The following is a 17,760-nucleotide window of genomic DNA, read 5'->3' as shown; positions in this document are numbered from 1 at the left end:
TGGCATTATCCTCTATCCTCAGTGGCTTGGATGTTCTTTGTGTGAAATGGTCGTTGTTTTTTTTACCGCAAATCAATACAACACATAACAGCCACATCATCTGAAGCTAAAAAGGAACTAGCCATCATCCTCAGGGACTTAGCTGTGTATTTCTGTGACGCAGTAGGTTTTCTGTCCCTCAAAGACACAACAATAACTTCACATCATCTGAAGAGCAGTACCAAACCATTATCCTCTGTGACATTCTAGGCTTCAGCTTATCCATTAGCAGCTCTACTGTGAAGTTTGAGGGCTTTTGTTCCACTCCAGAGGTTTACACTGTGGGAGCCTAAAAGGACTCTAATACTGATTATATCATGTCCAAAGTGATCTATTTCCTGTGACCCATAATGCATTAGTCCTCCCAGAGATTTCTCTGATTCCCGAGGAACAACAAACCACAGGTAGTGTCCCAAATGGCACCCTATACCCTGTATAGTGCACTACTTTAGACCAGGACTGGCACCCTATTCCCTATATAGTGCATTATATATCAGAAGTAGTGCAGTATATATATGGAATAGGCTACCATTTGGGATGTACACAGAGAGGCAGAGTGCCCACTACCTGTCACCATCAAAGGGCTAGTTTAGACATAGAAATAGCTGGTGTTTATGATCACTCTCTCTCTGTCCTGATAATGAGAGACGGAGAGGTGGCTGGGAGTCATAAGGTGTACATGTGACCTCAAAGTCACCAGAAGGAGTGTTTTTATAAGACTGATGAAAGGTTTGTGTTGTTCTTATTATTCAGAGTGAGAGTGTGGCTATTTCTGCCCTGTACACTCTTAGAAAAAAATCTGTTATCTAGAACCGAAAACGGTTCTTCGGCTGGAACCGAAAAGAGTTCTACCTGGAATAAAAAAATGATTCTACCTGGAATAAAAAAGGGTTCTACCTGGAACCAAAAAGGGTTCTAACTGGAATCAAAAAGGGTTCTACCTGGAATCAAAAAGGGTTCTACCTGGAATCAAAAAGGGTTCTAACTGGAATCAAAAAGGGTTCTAACTGGAATCAAAAAGGGTTCTACCTGGAATCAAAAAGGGTTCTACCTGGAATCAAAAAGGGTTCTAACTGGAATCAAAAAGGGTTCTACCTGGAATCAAAAAGGGTTCTACCTGGAACCAAAAAGGGTTCTAACTGGAATCAAAAAGGGTTCTACCTGGAACCAAAAAGAGTTCTACATGGAACCAAAAAGGGTTCTAACTGGAATCAAAAAGGGTTCTACCTGGAACCAAAAAGAGTTCTACCTGGAACCAAAAAGAGTTCTACCTGGAACCAAAAAGAGTTCTACCTGGAACCAAAAGGGGTTGACCTATGGGGAGAGCCGCAGAACACTTTGTTCTAAGAGTGTAGAAGAGACTGGAGGATCTCTCCTCCTTTTGTTTTTGCTTTGTTCTTCATCTCCGTCCGTCCGTCCGTCCGTCTGTCCGTCTGTCTGTCTGTCTTTAATACTCCATCAAAGCAGCTCAATGATGGGCTGAATGAGAGACAGACAGATAGACGGACGGACGGACGGACGGACGGAATAGGGAATAGGGCTCTGGTCATTAAAAATCCTACAATGTGATATTCTGGAATTTTTTTTCTCATTTTTTCTGTCATAGTTGAAGTGTACCTATGATGAGAATTACAGGCCTCTCTCATCTTTTTAAGTGGGAGAACTTGCACAATTGGTGGCTGACTAAATACTTTTTTGCCCCACTGTAGGGAATAGGGCTCTGGTCTAAAGTAGTACCACTATATAGGGAATAGGGCTCTGGTCTATAGTAGTACCACTATATAGGGAATAGGGCTCTGGTCTAAAGTAGTACCACTATATAGGGAATAGGGCTCTGGTCTACAGTAGTACCACTATATAGGGAATAGGGCTCTGGTCTATAGTAGTGAACTATATAGGGAATAGGGCTCTGGTCTACAGTAGTGCACTATATAGGCAATAGGGCTCTGGTCTATAGTAGTGCAGTATATAGGGAATAGTGCTCTGGTCTACAGTAGTGCACCATATAGGGAATAGGGCTCTGGTCTAGGGTAGTGCACTATATAGGGAATAGGGCTCTGGTCTATAGTAGTGCACTATTTAGGTAATAGGGCTCTGGTCTATAGTAGTACCACTATATAGGGAATAGGGCTCTGGTCTACAGTAGAACACTATACAGGGAATAGGGCTCTGGTCTATTGTAGTGCACTATATAGGGAATAGGGCTCTGGTCTAAAGTAGTACCACTATATAGGGAATAGGTCCCTGGTCTATAGTAGTGCACTATATAGGTAATAGGGCTCTGGTCTATAGCAGTACCACTATATAGGGAATAGGGCTCTGGTCTATAGTAGTTCATTATATAGGGAATAGGGCTCTGGTCTATAGTAGTACCAATTTATAGGGGATAGGGCTCTGGTCTATAGTAGTGCACTATATAGGGAATAGGGATCTGGTCTATAGTAGTACCACTATATAGGGAATATGGATCTGGTCTAGAGTAGTACCACTATATAGGGAATAGGGCTCTGGTCTAAAGTAGTGCACTATATAGGGAATAGGGCTCTGGTCTAATGTAGTGCACTATATAGGGGATAGGGCTCTCGTCTAAAGTAGTGCACTTAATAGGGAATAGGGCTCTGGTCTAAAGTAGTGCACTATATAGGGGATAGGGCTCTGGTCTAAAGTAGTGCACTATATAGGGAATAGGGCTCTGGTCTAAAGTAGTGCACTATATAGGGAATAGGGCTCTGGTTTAAAGTCGTGCACTATATATACGGAATAGGGCTCTGGTCTATAGTAGTGCACTATATAGGTAATAGGGCTCTGGTCTATAGTAGTACCACTATATAGGGAATAGGGCTCTGGTCTACATTAGTGCACTACATAGGTAATAGGGCTCTGGTCTATAGTCGTACCACTATATACGGAATAGGGCTCTGGTCTACAGTAGTACCACTATATAGGGAATAGGGCTATGGTCTAAAGTAGTGCACTATATAGGGAATAGGGCTCTCGTCTAAAGTAGTGCACTATATAGGGAATAGGGTTCTATAGGGCTCTGGTCTATAGTAGTGTACTATATAGGGAATAGGGTTCTATGGACTCTGGTCTATAGTAGTGCACTATATAGGGAAAAGGGTATAATTTGGGACACATCCAACGACAGCAGAGATGTCATGATGATACAAGACAATTCATCTCCACCAAACTTTCTACATTAACCAGGGTGGTATTTATCACTGCATACTGTAGCAATGGGAATCACCTTTACATCAACCAGGGTGGTATTTATCACTGCATACTGTAGCAATGAGAATCACCTTTCTACATCAACCAGGGTGGTATTTATCACTGCATACTGTAGCAATGGGAATCACCTTTCTACATCAACCAGGGTGGTATTTATCACTGTATACTGTAGCAATGGGAATCTGGGAATCACCTTTCTACACAACCAGGGTGGTATTTATCACTGCATACTGTAGCAATGAGAATCACCTTTCTACATCAACCAGGGTGGTATTTATTACTGCATACTGTAGCAATGGGAATCACCTTTCTACACAACCAGGGTGGCATTTATCACTGTATACTGTAGCAATGGGAATCACCTTTCTACTCAACCAGGGTGGTATTTATCACTGCATACTGTAGCAATGGGTATCACCTTTACATCAACCAGGGTGGTATTTATCACTGTATACTGTAGCAATGGGAATCACCTTTCTACACAACCAGGGTGGCATTTATCACTGCATACTGTAGCAATGGGAATCACCTTTCTACACAACCAGGGTGGCATTTATCACTGCATACTGTAGCAATGGGAATCACCTTTCTACATAACCAGGGTGGCATTTATCACTGCATACTGTAGCAATGGGAATCACCTTTCTACATAACCAGGGTGGTATTTATCACTGTATACTGTAGCAATGGGAATCACCTTTCTACACAACCAGGGTGGTATTTATCACTGTATACTGTAGCAATGGGAATCTGGGAATCACCTTTCTACACAACCAGGGTGGTATTTATCACTGCATACTGTAGCAATGGGAATCACCTTTCTACAAAACCAGGGTGGCATTTATCACTTTATACTGTAGCAATGGGAATCACCTTTCTACTCAACCAGGGTGGTATTTATCACTGCATACTGTAGCAATGGGAATCACCTTTACATCAACCAGGGTGGTATTTATCACTGCATACTGTAGCAATGGGAATCACCTTTCTACACAACCAGGGTGGCATTTATCACTGCATACTGTAGCAATGGGAATCACCTTTCTACACAACCAGGGTGGCATTTATCACTGCATACTGTAGCAATGGGAATCACCTTTCTACACAACCAGGGTGGCATTTATCACTGCATACTGTAGCAATGAGAATCACCTTTACATCAACCAGGGTCGTATTTACCACTGCATACTGTAGCAATGGGAATCACCTTTCTACACAACCAGGGTGGCATTTATCACTTTATACTGTAGCAATGGGAATCACCTTTACATCAACCAGGGTCGTATTTACCACTGCATACTGTAGCAATGGGAATCACCTTTCTGCACAACCAGGGTGGCATTTATCACTTTATACTGTAGCAATGGGAATCACCTTTCTACACAACCAGGGTGGTATTTATCACTGTATACTGTAGCAATGGGAATCACCTTTACATCAACCAGGGTGGCATTTATCACTGTATACTGTAGCAATGGGAATCACCTTTCTACTCAACCAGGGTGGTATTTATCACTGCATACTGTAGCAATGGGTATCACCTTTACATCAACCAGGGTGGTATTTATCACTGTATACTGTAGCAATGGGAATCACCTTTCTACACAACCAGGGTGGCATTTATCACTGCATACTGTAGCAATGGGAATCACCTTTCTACATCAACCAGGGTGGTATTTATCACTGCATACCGTAGCAATGGGAATCACCTTGACATCAACCAGGGTGGTATTTATCACTGCATACTGTAGCAATGGGAATCACCTTTACATCAACCAGGGTGGTATTTATTACTGCATACTGTAGCAATGGGAATCACCTTTCTACATCAACCAGGGTGGTATTTATCAATGCATACTGTAGCAATGAGAATCACCTTTCTACATCAACCAGGGTGGTATTTATCACTGCATACTGTAGCAATGGGAATCACCTTTCTACATCAACCAGGGTGGTATTTATCACTGTATACTGTAGCAATGGGAATCTGGGAATCACCTTTCTACACAACCAGGGTGGTATTTATCACTGCATACTGTAGCAATGAGAATCACCTTTCTACATCAACCAGGGTGGTATTTATTACTGCATACTGTAGCAATGGGAATCACCTTTCTACACAACCAGGGTGGTATTTATCACTGTATACTGTAGCAATGGGAATCACCTTTACATCAACCAGGGTGGCATTTATCACTGTATACTGTAGCAATGGGAATCACCTTTCTACTCAACCAGGGTGGTATTTATCACTGCATACTGTAGCAATGGGTATCACCTTTACATCAACCAGGGTGGTATTTATCACTGTATACTGTAGCAATGGGAATCACCTTTCTACACAACCAGGGTGGCATTTATCACTGCATACTGTAGCAATGGGAATCACCTTTCTACACAACCAGGGTGGCATTTATCACTGCATACTGTAGCAATGGGAATCACCTTTCTACATAACCAGGGTGGCATTTATCACTGCATACTGTAGCAATGGGAATCACCTTTCTACATAACCAGGGTGGTATTTATCACTGTATACTGTAGCAATGGGAATCACCTTTCTACACAACCAGGGTGGTATTTATCACTGTATACTGTAGCAATGGGAATCACCTTTCTACACAACCAGGGTGGTATTTATCACTGTATACTGTAGCAATGGGAATCTGGGAATCACCTTTCTACACAACCAGGGTGGTATTTATCACTGCATACTGTAGCAATGGGAATCACCTTTCTACAAAACCAGGGTGGCATTTATCACTTTATACTGTAGCAATGGGAATCACCTTTCTACTCAACCAGGGTGGTATTTATCACTGCATACTGTAGCAATGGGAATCACCTTTACATCAACCAGGGTGGTATTTATCACTGCATACTGTAGCAATGGGAATCACCTTTCTACACAACCAGGGTGGCATTTATCACTGCATACTGTAGCAATGGGAATCACCTTTCTACACAACCAGGGTGGCATTTATCACTGCATACTGTAGCAATGGGAATCACCTTTCTACACAACCAGGGTGGCATTTATCACTGCATACTGTAGCAATGGGAATCACCTTTACATCAACCAGGGTCGTATTTACCACTGCATACTGTAGCAATGGGAATCACCTTTCTACACAACCAGGGTGGCATTTATCACTTTATACTGTAGCAATGGGAATCACCTTTACATCAACCAGGGTGGTATTTATCACTGTATACTGTAGCAATGAGAATCACCTTTACATCAACCAGGGTGGTCTTTATCACTGCATACTGTAGCAATGGGAATCACCTTTCTACACAACCAGGGTGGCATTTATCACTGCATACTGTAGCAATGGGAATCACCTTTCTACATCAACCAGGGTGGTCTTTATCACTGCATACTGTAGCAATGGGAATCACCTTTCTACACAACCAGGGTGTTATTTATCACTGCATACTGTAGCAATGGGAATCACCTTTCTACACAACCAGGGTGTTATTTATCACTGCATTTATTACTGCATACAAAGGGAAAATAGTTTTCCAACAAAAACAAGATGTTCTTACTGGACAAGTTCAGACAATCCCTTCCTGTTTTCTGTTTCAGTCTATTGTCTCCATGTTGAACACTGAGCTCTGTGGATCTGGTATGTTTACTATCCATGTTGAACACTGAGCTCTGTGGATCTGGTATGTTTACTATCCATGTTGAACACTGAACTCTGTGGATCTGGTATGTTGTTTACTCCTCTCTCTATCCCCCTGCCGTCTCTACATCGTGACATTAGCCTGAAGAAAACCCCCAGCCATCCTAATGCAGATTGTTGCAGCTGCGCTCAGGTCTCTTCCGTCTCTAGCAGACACCTATAAAAGCCCCCGTTCACCACTCTCTGCCATATGGCCTCTGGCATTAAAGGCCCCGTAGAGGGAGCGAGAGAAAGAAACGTGTTCATTCAGAGCACTAAAATTAGACAAAAAAATTATACAGCAACCATATGGCAGGGAGTGGAGGAGAGAGGAGTAGAGAGCAAGAGAGGGATCTGGGCGGAGGGGGGGACTGGTTGAGAGAGAAAAAGGGAGAGAGAAAGAGAGATTGGAGAGAGAGAAAGAGAGAGAGAGAAAGAGAGAGAGAGATAGAGAGAGAGAGAAAGAGAGAGAGAGATAGAGACAGAGAGAGAGAGAGAGAGAGAGAGAGAGAGAGAGAGAGAGATATTGGCGAGGGAGCTGGTGGAGAGAGAGACAGAGAGAGAGAGAGAGAGACAGAGAGAGAGAGAGAGATATTGGAGAGGGAGCTAGTAGAGAGGGGGGGGGGGGGGGGCAAAAGAAAGGGAGAGATGGACGAGGAGAGGTTGCGTAATTAAAATAACTGAACTCTTGGTTAAGTGTTGAGTTGGTTCTACCTGGCCCCTTTCAATCAGTTTACTAGAGCTGATGTTGAGGCATGAGTGGATGGCTACTTTACAGAGGGCCTAGGCTACATCTGTTCATGTTACTGTGCCCTACAAATCTAGCTACAAGGGAGAAAATCAATTGTATGTGTCCCAAATGGGACCCTATTCACTATGTAGTGCACTACTCTTGACCAGAGCCCACAGAGAATAGTGTACGATCATTAGTGAGCTATATAGGGAGCCATTTGGAAAGTAGCCTAACAGACTAGAGTAGGGTGACCAGAGAGAAACAGGGGGTCAGTCCAGACCTCCCCTCAACTAAACTGATGCTATTTCACTGGGGGTGGAGCTAGGTCACATTACATCACTGGGGGTGGAGCTAGGTCACATTACATCACTGGGGTGGAGCTAGGTCAAATCGCATCACTGGGGGTGGAGCTAGGTCAAATCACATCACTGGGGGTGGAGCTAGGTGAAATCACATCACTGGGGGTGGAGCTAGGTCAAATCACATCACTGGGGTGGAGCTAGGTCAAATCACATCACTGGGGGTGGAGCTAGGTCAAATCACATCACTGGGGGTGGAGCTAGGTCACAGTACATCACTGGGGGTGGAGCTAGGTCAAGTCACATCACTGGGGGTGGAGCTAGGTCACAGAACATCACTGGGGGTGGAGCTAGGTCAAATGACATCACTGGGGGTGGAGCTAGGTCAAATGACATCACTGGGGGTGGAGCTAGGTCAAATCACATCACTGGATCTGGGTCAAATGACATCACTAGGGGTGGAGCTAGGTCAAATGACATCACTGGGGTGGAGCTAGGTCAAATTACATCACTGGGGGTGGAGCTAGGTCAAATTACATCACTGGGGGTGGAGCTAGGTCAAATCACATCACTGGGGGTGGAGCTAGGTCATATCACATTACTGGGGGTGGAGCTAGGTCAAATCACATCACTGGGGGTGGAGCTAGGTCATATCACATCACTGGGGGTGGAGCTAGGTCATATCACATCACTGGGGGTGGAGCTAGGTAAAATCACATCCCTGGGGGTGGAGCTAGGTCATATCACATCACTAGGGGTGGAGCTAGGTCAAATCACATCACTGGGGGTGGAGCTAGGTCATATCACATCACTGGGGGTGGAGCTAGGTCATATCACTTCACTGGGGGTGGAGCTAGGTCATATCACATCACTGGGGGTGGAGCTAGGTCATATCACATCACTAGGGGTGGAGCTAGGTCATATCACATCACTAGGGGTGGAGCTAGGTCATATCACATCACTAGGGGTGGAGCTAGGTCATATCACATCACTAGGGGTGGAGCTAGGTCATATCACATCACTAGGGGTGGAGCTAGGTCATATCACATCACTAGGGGTGGAGCTAGGTCATATCACATCACTAGGGTTGGAGCTAGGTCATATCACATCACTAGGGGTGGAGCTAGGTCATATCACATCACTAGGGGTGGAGCTAGGTCATATCACATCACTGGGGGTGGAGCTAGGTCATATCACATCCCTGGGGGTGGAGCTAGGTAAAATCACATCCCTGGGGGTGGAGCTAGGTCATATCACATCACTGGGGGTGGAGCTAGGTCATATCACATCACTAGGGGTGGAGCTAGGTCATATCACATCACTAGGGGTGGAGCTAGGTCATATCACATCACTAGGGGTGGAGCTAGGTCATATCACATCACTAGGGGTGGAGCTAGGTCATATCACATCACTAGGGGTGGAGCTAGGTCATATCACATCACTAGGGGTGGAGCCATTCAAATGAAATGCGGTTACATAGAACAGGAAATTCAATGCTTCTTGGCTCATGGGGAACTCATGTAGCCATTTAGGGAATTTACTATGGCCTGCATGCCGCGTTCCTTCCATCCAAGGAATGAGGGGGAAAACAGACTAGTGGAAATATGCATCTCTGTGTCTCAGCTCTGCGGCTGGGTAAGTGGTTTCCAGATCTGTGGAGGGGCGTGTGTGTGTGTGTGTGTGTGTGTGTGTGTGTGTGTGTGTGTGTGTGTGTTGTGTTGTGTTGTGTTGTGTGTTTGTGTGTGTGTGTGTGTGTGTGTGTTTGTGTGTGTGCAGTACCCTTGTGGAAACACTATGTACCTTCAGGAACGGGATGACGAAGGGTCGGAGCGGGAAGTTGGTCGCTTCTTGGAGCTTGGAGTGGAATTCCTCTATGGTCAACGTGGAATTCTGGGTCAGAGACAGAGAGGGAGAGAGAACAGAGAGAGAGGGAGGGGACAGAGAGAACAGAGAGAGAGGGAGAGAACAGAGAGAGAGGGAGGGGAGAGAGAGAACAGAGAGAGGGAGAGAGAAAGAGAACAGAGAGAGAGGGAGGGGAGAGAGAGAACAGAGAGAGAGAGAGAGAGAGAGAGAGAACAGAGACAGAGAGAGAGAACAGAGAGAGAGAGAGAGAGAACAGAGAGAGAGAGAACAGAGAGAGAGAGAGAACAGAGAGAGAGAGAGAACAGAGAGAGAGAGAGAGAGAGAACAGAGAGAGAGAGAGAGAGAGAGAGAGAGAGAGAACAGAGAGACAGAGAGAGAGAACAGAGAGAGAGAGAGAACAGAGAGAGAGAGGGAGGGGAGAGAGAGAACAGAGAGACAGAGAGAGAGAACAGAGAGAGAGAGAACAGAGAGAGAGAGGACAGAGAGAGAGAGAACAGAGAGAGAGAAGGAGGGGAGAGAGAGAAAAGAGAGAGAGAGAACAGAGAGAGAGAGAGAACAGAGAGAGAGAGAGAACAGAGAGAGAGGGAGGGGAGAGCGAGAAGAGAGAGAGAGAGAGAACAGAGAGAGAGAGAGGAGAGAGAGAGAGAGAGAGAGAGAAAGAGAGAGAGAGAGAGAGAGAACAGAGAGAGAACAGAGAGAGGAGAGAGGAGAGAGAGAGAGAGAGAGAGAGAGAGAGAGAGAGAGAACAGAGAGAGAACAGAGAGAGAGAGAGGAGAGAGGAGAGAGAGAGAGAGCAAGAGAGAGAGAGAGAGAAAGAGAGAGAGAGAGAGAGAACAGAGAGAGAACAGAGAGAGAGAGAGAGAGAGAGAGAGATAACAGAGAGAGAGAGAGAGAGAGAGAGAGACCTGAATACATATGGAATACATTATATGATAATAAGTTATTGGAAGCATGTCCTGCCAAGGATTGAATGATTTTAGTTTAATAGAAGACATATGGAGAGACACAGTGAAAGTCTAGGGAGACAGAGCTAGTTTAGATACCTCTTCTACTCAATACCATGTACATTACCACCACTAACATCAGAAGACTCTGGTCAAAAGCACTGCACTAGAAAGCGTTGAGACCCCCTTTTCCACATTTTGTTACGTTACAGCCTCATTCTAAAACGGATTCAATGGTTTCCCTCCCCTCATCAATCTACACACATAATGACAAAGCAAAAACAGGTTTTTAAACATTTTTACCTAATACAAAATAAAAAAAATACGGAAATATTACATTTACATAAGTATTCAGACCCTTTACTCAGTATTTTTCTGAATCCTCCAGTCTTCTTGGGTATGACGTTATAAACTTGGCACACCTGTATTTGGGGAGTTTCTCCCATTCTTCTCTGCAGGTCCTCTCACGGTCTGTCAGGTTGGATGAGGAATGTCTTTGCACAGCTAATTTCAGGTCTCTCCAGAGATGTTCGATCGGGTTCAAGTCCGGGCTCTGGATGGGTCACTCAACGACATCTGAATCCCCTCCTGCGTTGTCTTGGCTGTGTGCTCAGGGTCGTTGTTCTGTTGGAAGGTGAACCTTCACCCCAGTCTGAAGTCCTGAGCGCTCTGGAGCAGGTTTTCATCAAGGATCTCTCTGTACTTTGCTCCGTTCAGCTTTCCCTCGATCCCTGACAAGTCTCCCAGTCCCTGCCACCACCATGCTTCACTGTAGAGATGGTGCCAGGTTTCCTCCAGACGTGACGCGTGGCATTCAGGCCAAAGACTTCAATCTTGGTTTCATCAGACCAGAGAATCTTGTTTTTCATGGTCTGAGAGTCCTTTAGGTGCCTTGAGGCAAACTCCAAGAGGGCTGTCATGTGCCTTTTACTGAGGAGTGTCTTCCGTCTGGCCACTCTACCATAAAGGCCTGATTGGTGGAGTGCTGCAGAGATGGTTGTCCTTCTGGAAGGTTCTCCCATCTCCACAGAAGAACTCTGGAGCTCTGTCAGAGTGACCATCGGGCTCTTGGTCACCTCCCTGACCAATGCCCTTCTCCCCCGATTGCTCAGTTTGGTCAGGCGGCCAGTTCTAGGAAGAGTCTTGGCGGTTCCAAACTTTTTTCCATTTAAGAATGATGGAGGCCACTGTGTTCTTGGGGACCTTCAATGCTGTGGACATTTTTTAGTTCCCTTCCCCAGATCTCTGCCTTGACACAATCCTGTCTTGTAGCTCGACAGGCTTGTTTTTTTTTGTGGTTTTCTCTCTGACATGCCCTGTCAACTGTGGGACATTATATAGACAGGTGTGTGTCTTCCCAAATCATGTTCAATCAGTTGAATTTACCACCAGTGGACTCCAATCGAGTTGTAGAAACATCTCAAGGACGATCAATGGAAACAGGAAGCACCTGAGCTCTATATCGAGTCTCAAAGCAAAGGGTCTGAATACTTATAAATAAGGTATTTCTGTTTTTATTTGTAATGAATTTGCAAAAATGTCCAAAAAACTGTTTTCGCTTTGTCTTAATGGGGCATTGTGTGTAGATTGCTGAATTATTTTTTCTAATACATTTTTTGAATAAGGCTGTAACGTAACAAAATGTGGAAAAAGTCAAGGGGTCTGAATACTTTCTGAAGGCAGTGGGGATGGGTGCCATTTTGGAACATAACACCACAGTGATTCAGCTGTGTCTCTACAGCAGTGGTTCCCAAAATGTTTTCTTTCTTTTTATAGTCCCGTACCCCTTCAAACATTCAACCTCCAGCTGCACCCCCTCTAGCACCAGGGTCAGCTGTACCCCCTCTAGCACCAGGGTCAGCTGTACAACTCTAGCACCAGGGTCAGCTGTACCCCCTCTAGCACCAGGGTCAGCTGTACCCCCTCTAGCACCAGGGTCAGCTGTACCCCCTCTAGCACCAGGGTCAGCTGTACCCCCTCTAACACCAGGGTCAGCTATACCCTCTCTAGCACCAGGGTCTTCTGTACCCCCTCTAGCACCAGGGTCACCTGTACCCCCTCTAGCACCAGGGTCAGCTGTACCCCCTCTAGCACCAGGGTCAGCTGTACCCCCTCTAGCACCAGGGTCAGCTGTACCCCCTCTAGCACCAGGGTCAGCTGTACCCCCACTAGCACCAGGATCATCTGTACCCCCCCCTAGCACCAGGGTCAGCTGTACCCCCTCTAGCACCAGGGTCAGCTGTACCCCCTCTAGCACCAGGGTCAGCTGTACCCCCTCTAGCACCAAGGTCAGCTGTACCCCCTCTAGCACCAGGGTCAGCTGTACCCCCTCTAGCACCAGGGTCAGCTGTACCCCCTCTAGCACCAGGGTCAGCTGTACCCCCTCTAGCACCAGGGTCAGCTGTACCCCCTCTAGCACCAGGGTCAGCTGTACCCCCTCTAGCACCAGGGTCACCTGTACCCCCTCTAGCACCAGGGTCACCTGTACCCCCTCTAGCACCAGGGTCAGCCCACTCTCAAATTGTGTCTTTTTTGACATCATTGTAAGCCTGCCACACACACACACACACACACACACACACACACACACACACTATACGATACATTTATTAAACATCAGAATGAGTGTGAGTTTTTGTCACAACCTGGCTCGTGGGAAGTGACAAAGAGCTCTTATAAGACCAGGGCACAAATAATAATATAATAATAATCAATCATTTTGCGATTTATTTACATATAAAACTGTATTTGTTAATCGAACGAATAACACACCACAGGTTAATGAGAAGGGCTTGAAAAGATGCACATAACTCTGCAATGTTGGGTTGTATTGGAGAGAGTCTCCGTCTTAAAATCATTTACCACACACAGTCTGTGCCTGTATTTAGTTTTCATGATAGTGAGGGCTGGGAATCCACTCCCACATAGGTACGTGGTTGCAAAGGGCATCAGTGTCTTAACAGCGCGATTTGCCAAGGCAGGATATTCTGAGCGCAGCCCTATCCAGAAATCTGGCTGCGGCTTCTGATTCAATTCAATTTTCACAGGACCGCTTGTTGCAATTTCGACGAGGCTCTGTAGTTCAGATATCGGTAAGTGGACTGGATGCAGGGCATGAAAAGGAATCCAGACGTTTATCGTTGTCCCTGATTGAGAACCATATTTAGGTAGCCTGGTTGTCCCTGATTGAGAACCATATTTAGGTAGACTGGTTTCACTGTTGAGTTGTGGGTGATTATTTTCCGTGTCAGTGTTTGTTACCACACAGGACCGTTTCGTTTGTTTCACTTTGTTATTTTATATTTCTGTAGTGTTCAGTTTGTCTTATTAAAATGGACACTTACCACGCTGCAAACCGGTCCGACCTCTCTTCCTCCTCATCAGAGGAAGACGAGGAGCGGTAGTAGCAGTAGTACCAGTAGAGCTGGTAGTAGCAGAAGTATCAGTAGAGCTGGTAGTAGCAGTAGTACCAGTAGAGCTGGTAGTAGCAGTAGAGATGGTAGTAGCAGTAGTACCAGTAGAGCTGGTAGTAGCAGTAGTACCAGTAGAGCTGGTAGTAGCAGTAGTACCAGTAGAGCTGGTAGTAGCAGTAGTATCAGTAGAGCTGGTAGTAGCAGTAGTACCAGTAGAGCTGGTAGTAGCAGTAGTATCAGTAGAGCTGGTAGTAGCAGTAGTACCAGTAGAGCTGGTAGTAGCAGTAGAGCTGGTAGTAGCAGTAGTACCAGTAGAGCTGGTAGTAGCAGTAGTACCAGTAGAGCTGGTAGTAGCAGTAGTACCAGTAGAGCTGGTAGTAGCAGTAGTACCAGTAGAGCTGGTAGTAGCAGTAGAGATGGTAGTAGCAGTAGTACCAGTAGAGCTGGTAGTACCAGCAATGCTGGTAGTAGCAGTAGAGCTGGTAGTAGCAGTAGTACCAGTAGAGCTGGTAGTAGCAGTAGTATCAGTAGAGCTGGTAGTAGCAGTAGAGCTGGTAGTAGCAGTAGTATCAGTAGAGCTGGTAGTAGCAGTAGTACCAGTAGAGCTGGCAGTAGCAGTATTATCAGTAGAGCTGGTAGTAGCAGTAGTACCAGTAGAGCTGGTAGTAGCAGTAGAGCTGGTAGTAGCAGTAGTAACAGTAGAGCTGGTAGTAGCAGTAGTACCAGTAGAGCTGGTAGTAGCAGTAGTACCAGTAGAGCTGGTAGTAGCAGTAGTACCAGTAGAGCTGGTAGTAGCAGTAGAGCTGGTAGTAGCAGTAGTACCAGTAGAGCTGGTAGTAGCAGTAGTACCAGTAGAGCTGGTAGTAGCAGTAGAGCTGGTAGTAGCAGTAGTACCAGTAGAGCTGGTAGTAGCACTAGTACCAGTAGAGCTGGTAGTATCAGTAGAGCTGGAAGTAGCAGTAGTATCAGTAGAGCTGGTAGTAGCAGTAGTACCAGTAGAGCTGGTAGTAGCAGTAGTATCAGTAGAGCTGGTAGTAGCAGTAGTATCAGTAGAGCTGGTAGTAGCAGTAGTACCAGTAGAGCTGGTACTAGCAGTAGTACCAGTAGAGCTGGTAGTAGCAGTAGTATCAGTAGAGCTGGTAGTAGCAGTAGTATCAGTAGAGCTGGTAGTAGCAGTAGTACCAGTAGAGCTGGTAGTAGCAGTAGTACCAGTAGAGCTGGTACTAGCAGTAGAGCTGGTAGTAGCAGTAGTACCAGTAGAGCTGGTAGTAGCAGTAGTACCAGTAGAGCTGGTAGTAGCAGTAGTATCAGTAGAGCTGGTAGTAGCAGTAGAGCTGGTAGTAGTAGTAGTATTAGTAGAGCTGGTAGTAGCATTAGTACCAGTAGAGCTGGTAGTAGCAGTAGAGCTGGTAGTAGCAGTAGTATCAGTAGAGCTGGTAGTAGCAGTAGTACCAGTAGAGCTGGTAGTAGCAGTAGTACCAGTAGAGCTGGTAGTAGCAGTAGTACCAGTAGAGCTGGAAGTAGCAGTAGAGCTGGTAGTAGCAGTAGTACCAGTAGAGCTGGTAGTAGCAGTAGTAGCAGTAGAGCTGGTAGTAGCAGTAGAACTGGTAGTAGCAGTAGTATCAGTAGAGCTGGTAGTAGCAGTAGAGCTGGTAGTAGCAGTAGTATCAGTAGAGCTGGTATTAGCAGTAGTACCAGTAGAGCTGGTAGTAGCAGTAGTACCAGTAGAGCTGGTAGTAGCAGTAGTACCAGTAGAGCTGGTAGTAGCAGTAGAGCTGGTAGTAGCAGTAGTATCAGTAGAGCTGGTAGTAGCAGTAGTACCAGTAGAGCTGGTAGTAGCAGTAGAGCTGGTAGTAGCAGTAGTACCAGTAGAGCTGGTAGTAGCAGTAGTACCAGTAGAGCTGGTAGTAGCAGTAGTACCAGTAGAGCTGGTAGTAGCAGTAGTAGCAGTAGAGCTGGTAGTAGCAGTAGAACTGGTAGTAGCAGTAGTATCAGTAGAGCTGGTAGTAGCAGTAGTACCAGTAGAGCTGGTACAGTCTGTGTCTCTATGTGTATGTGTCTCTATGTGTATGTGTCTCTATGTGTATGTGTCTCCATGGACACGGGAATTACTTTTTTTGAACCATTTATCTATAACAGCCTGAGAATTATTATTATTATTATTATTATTTCCAGATGATATTTTCCAATCTCTCAATGTCGTCCCGGTTGACTTCCTTTAACATGTGATGGACCAGAGTGTTTAGACTGATGCTCCTGAGCCTCTCTCTCTCTCTCTGTCTCTCTGTCTCTGTCTCTCGGCGTGTGTCCATGTTTAGAGGGAACCTCCTGAGTCTCTCTCTCTCTCTCTGTCTCTCTGTGTGTGTCCATGTTTAGAGGGAACCTCCTGAGTCTTTCTCTCTCTGTCTCTGTGTGTCCATGTTTAGAGGGAACCTCCTGAGTCTCTGTGTGTGTCCATGTTTAGAGGGAACCTCCTGAGTCTCTGTGTGTCCATGTTTAGAGGGAACCTCCCTAGCCTCTCTCTGTCTCTTTGTGTCCATGTTTAGAGGGAACCTCCTGAGTCTGTCTGTCTGTCTCTGTGTGTCCATGCTTAGAGGGAACCTCCTGAGTCTTTCTCTCTCTGTCTCTGTGTGTCCATGTTTAGAGGGAACCTCCCTAGCCTCTCTCTGTCTCTTTGTGTCCATGTTTAGAGGGAACCTCCTGAGTCTCTGTGTGTCCATGTTTAGAGGGAACCTCCCTAGCCTCTCTCTGTCTCTTTGTGTCCATGTTTAGAGGGAACCTCCTGAGTCTGTCTGTCTGTCTCTGTGTGTCCATGCTTAGAGGGAACCTCCTGAGTCTTTCTCTCTCTGTCTCTGTGTGTCCATGTTTAGAGGGAACCTCCCTAGCCTCTCTCTGTCTCTTTGTGTCCATGTTTAGAGGGAACCTCCTGAGTCTGTCTGTCTGTCTCTGTGTGTCCATGCTTAGAGGGAACCTCCTGAGTCTTTCTCTCTCTGTCTCTGTGTGTCCATGTTTAGGGGGAACCTCCTGAGTCTGTCTGTCTGTCTCTGTGTGTCCATGTTTAGAGGGAAACATCTCAACAAAGAGGAGAGGAGAGGATAGAACGCCCCCCACCCTGTAACATCACAGCTAAGAGGAGAGGATATAACTCCTCCCACCCTGTAACATCTCAGCTAAGAGGAGAGGATAGAACTCCCCCCACCCTGTAACATCTCAGCTAAGAGGAGAGGAGAGGATAGAACTCCCCCACCCTGTAACATCTCAGCTAAGAGGAGAGGATAGAACTCCCCCCACCCTGTAACATCTCAGCTAAGAGGAGAGGAGAGGATAGAACTCCCCCACCCTGTAACATCTCAGCTAAGAGGAGAGGAGAGAACTCCCCCCACCCTGTAACATCTCAGCTAAGAGGAGAGGATAGAACTCCCCCCACCCTGTAACATCTCAGCTAAGAGGAGAGGATAGAACTCCCCCACCCTGTAACATCTCAGCTAAGAGGAGAGGATAGAACTCCCCCCACCCTGTAACATCACAGCTAAGAGGAGAGGAGAGGATAGAACTCCCCCCACCCTGTAA

General features: G+C 45.9%; 1 protein-coding gene across 1 annotated transcript in view; it reads right to left on the bottom strand.

The window, feature by feature from the left end:
* LOC139372797 (protein CBFA2T1-like) overlaps nucleotides 1-17,760 on the bottom strand; it is a 219,027-nt gene that overhangs the window by 103,487 nt on the left and 97,780 nt on the right. The window contains exon 4 of the mRNA XM_071112601.1: nucleotides 9,771-9,860. Within this exon, the coding sequence (XP_070968702.1) occupies nucleotides 9,771-9,860 (90 nt within the window). The remainder of the gene's footprint in view (nucleotides 1-9,770; nucleotides 9,861-17,760) is intronic.

This window comes from Oncorhynchus clarkii, chromosome 18, assembly GCF_045791955.1.
Source record: "Oncorhynchus clarkii lewisi isolate Uvic-CL-2024 chromosome 18, UVic_Ocla_1.0, whole genome shotgun sequence".
NCBI lineage: Eukaryota > Metazoa > Chordata > Actinopteri > Salmoniformes > Salmonidae > Oncorhynchus > Oncorhynchus clarkii.
The sequence above is the reverse complement of the archived record's forward strand: the minus strand, read 5'-3'. Positions and strand labels throughout refer to the sequence as shown.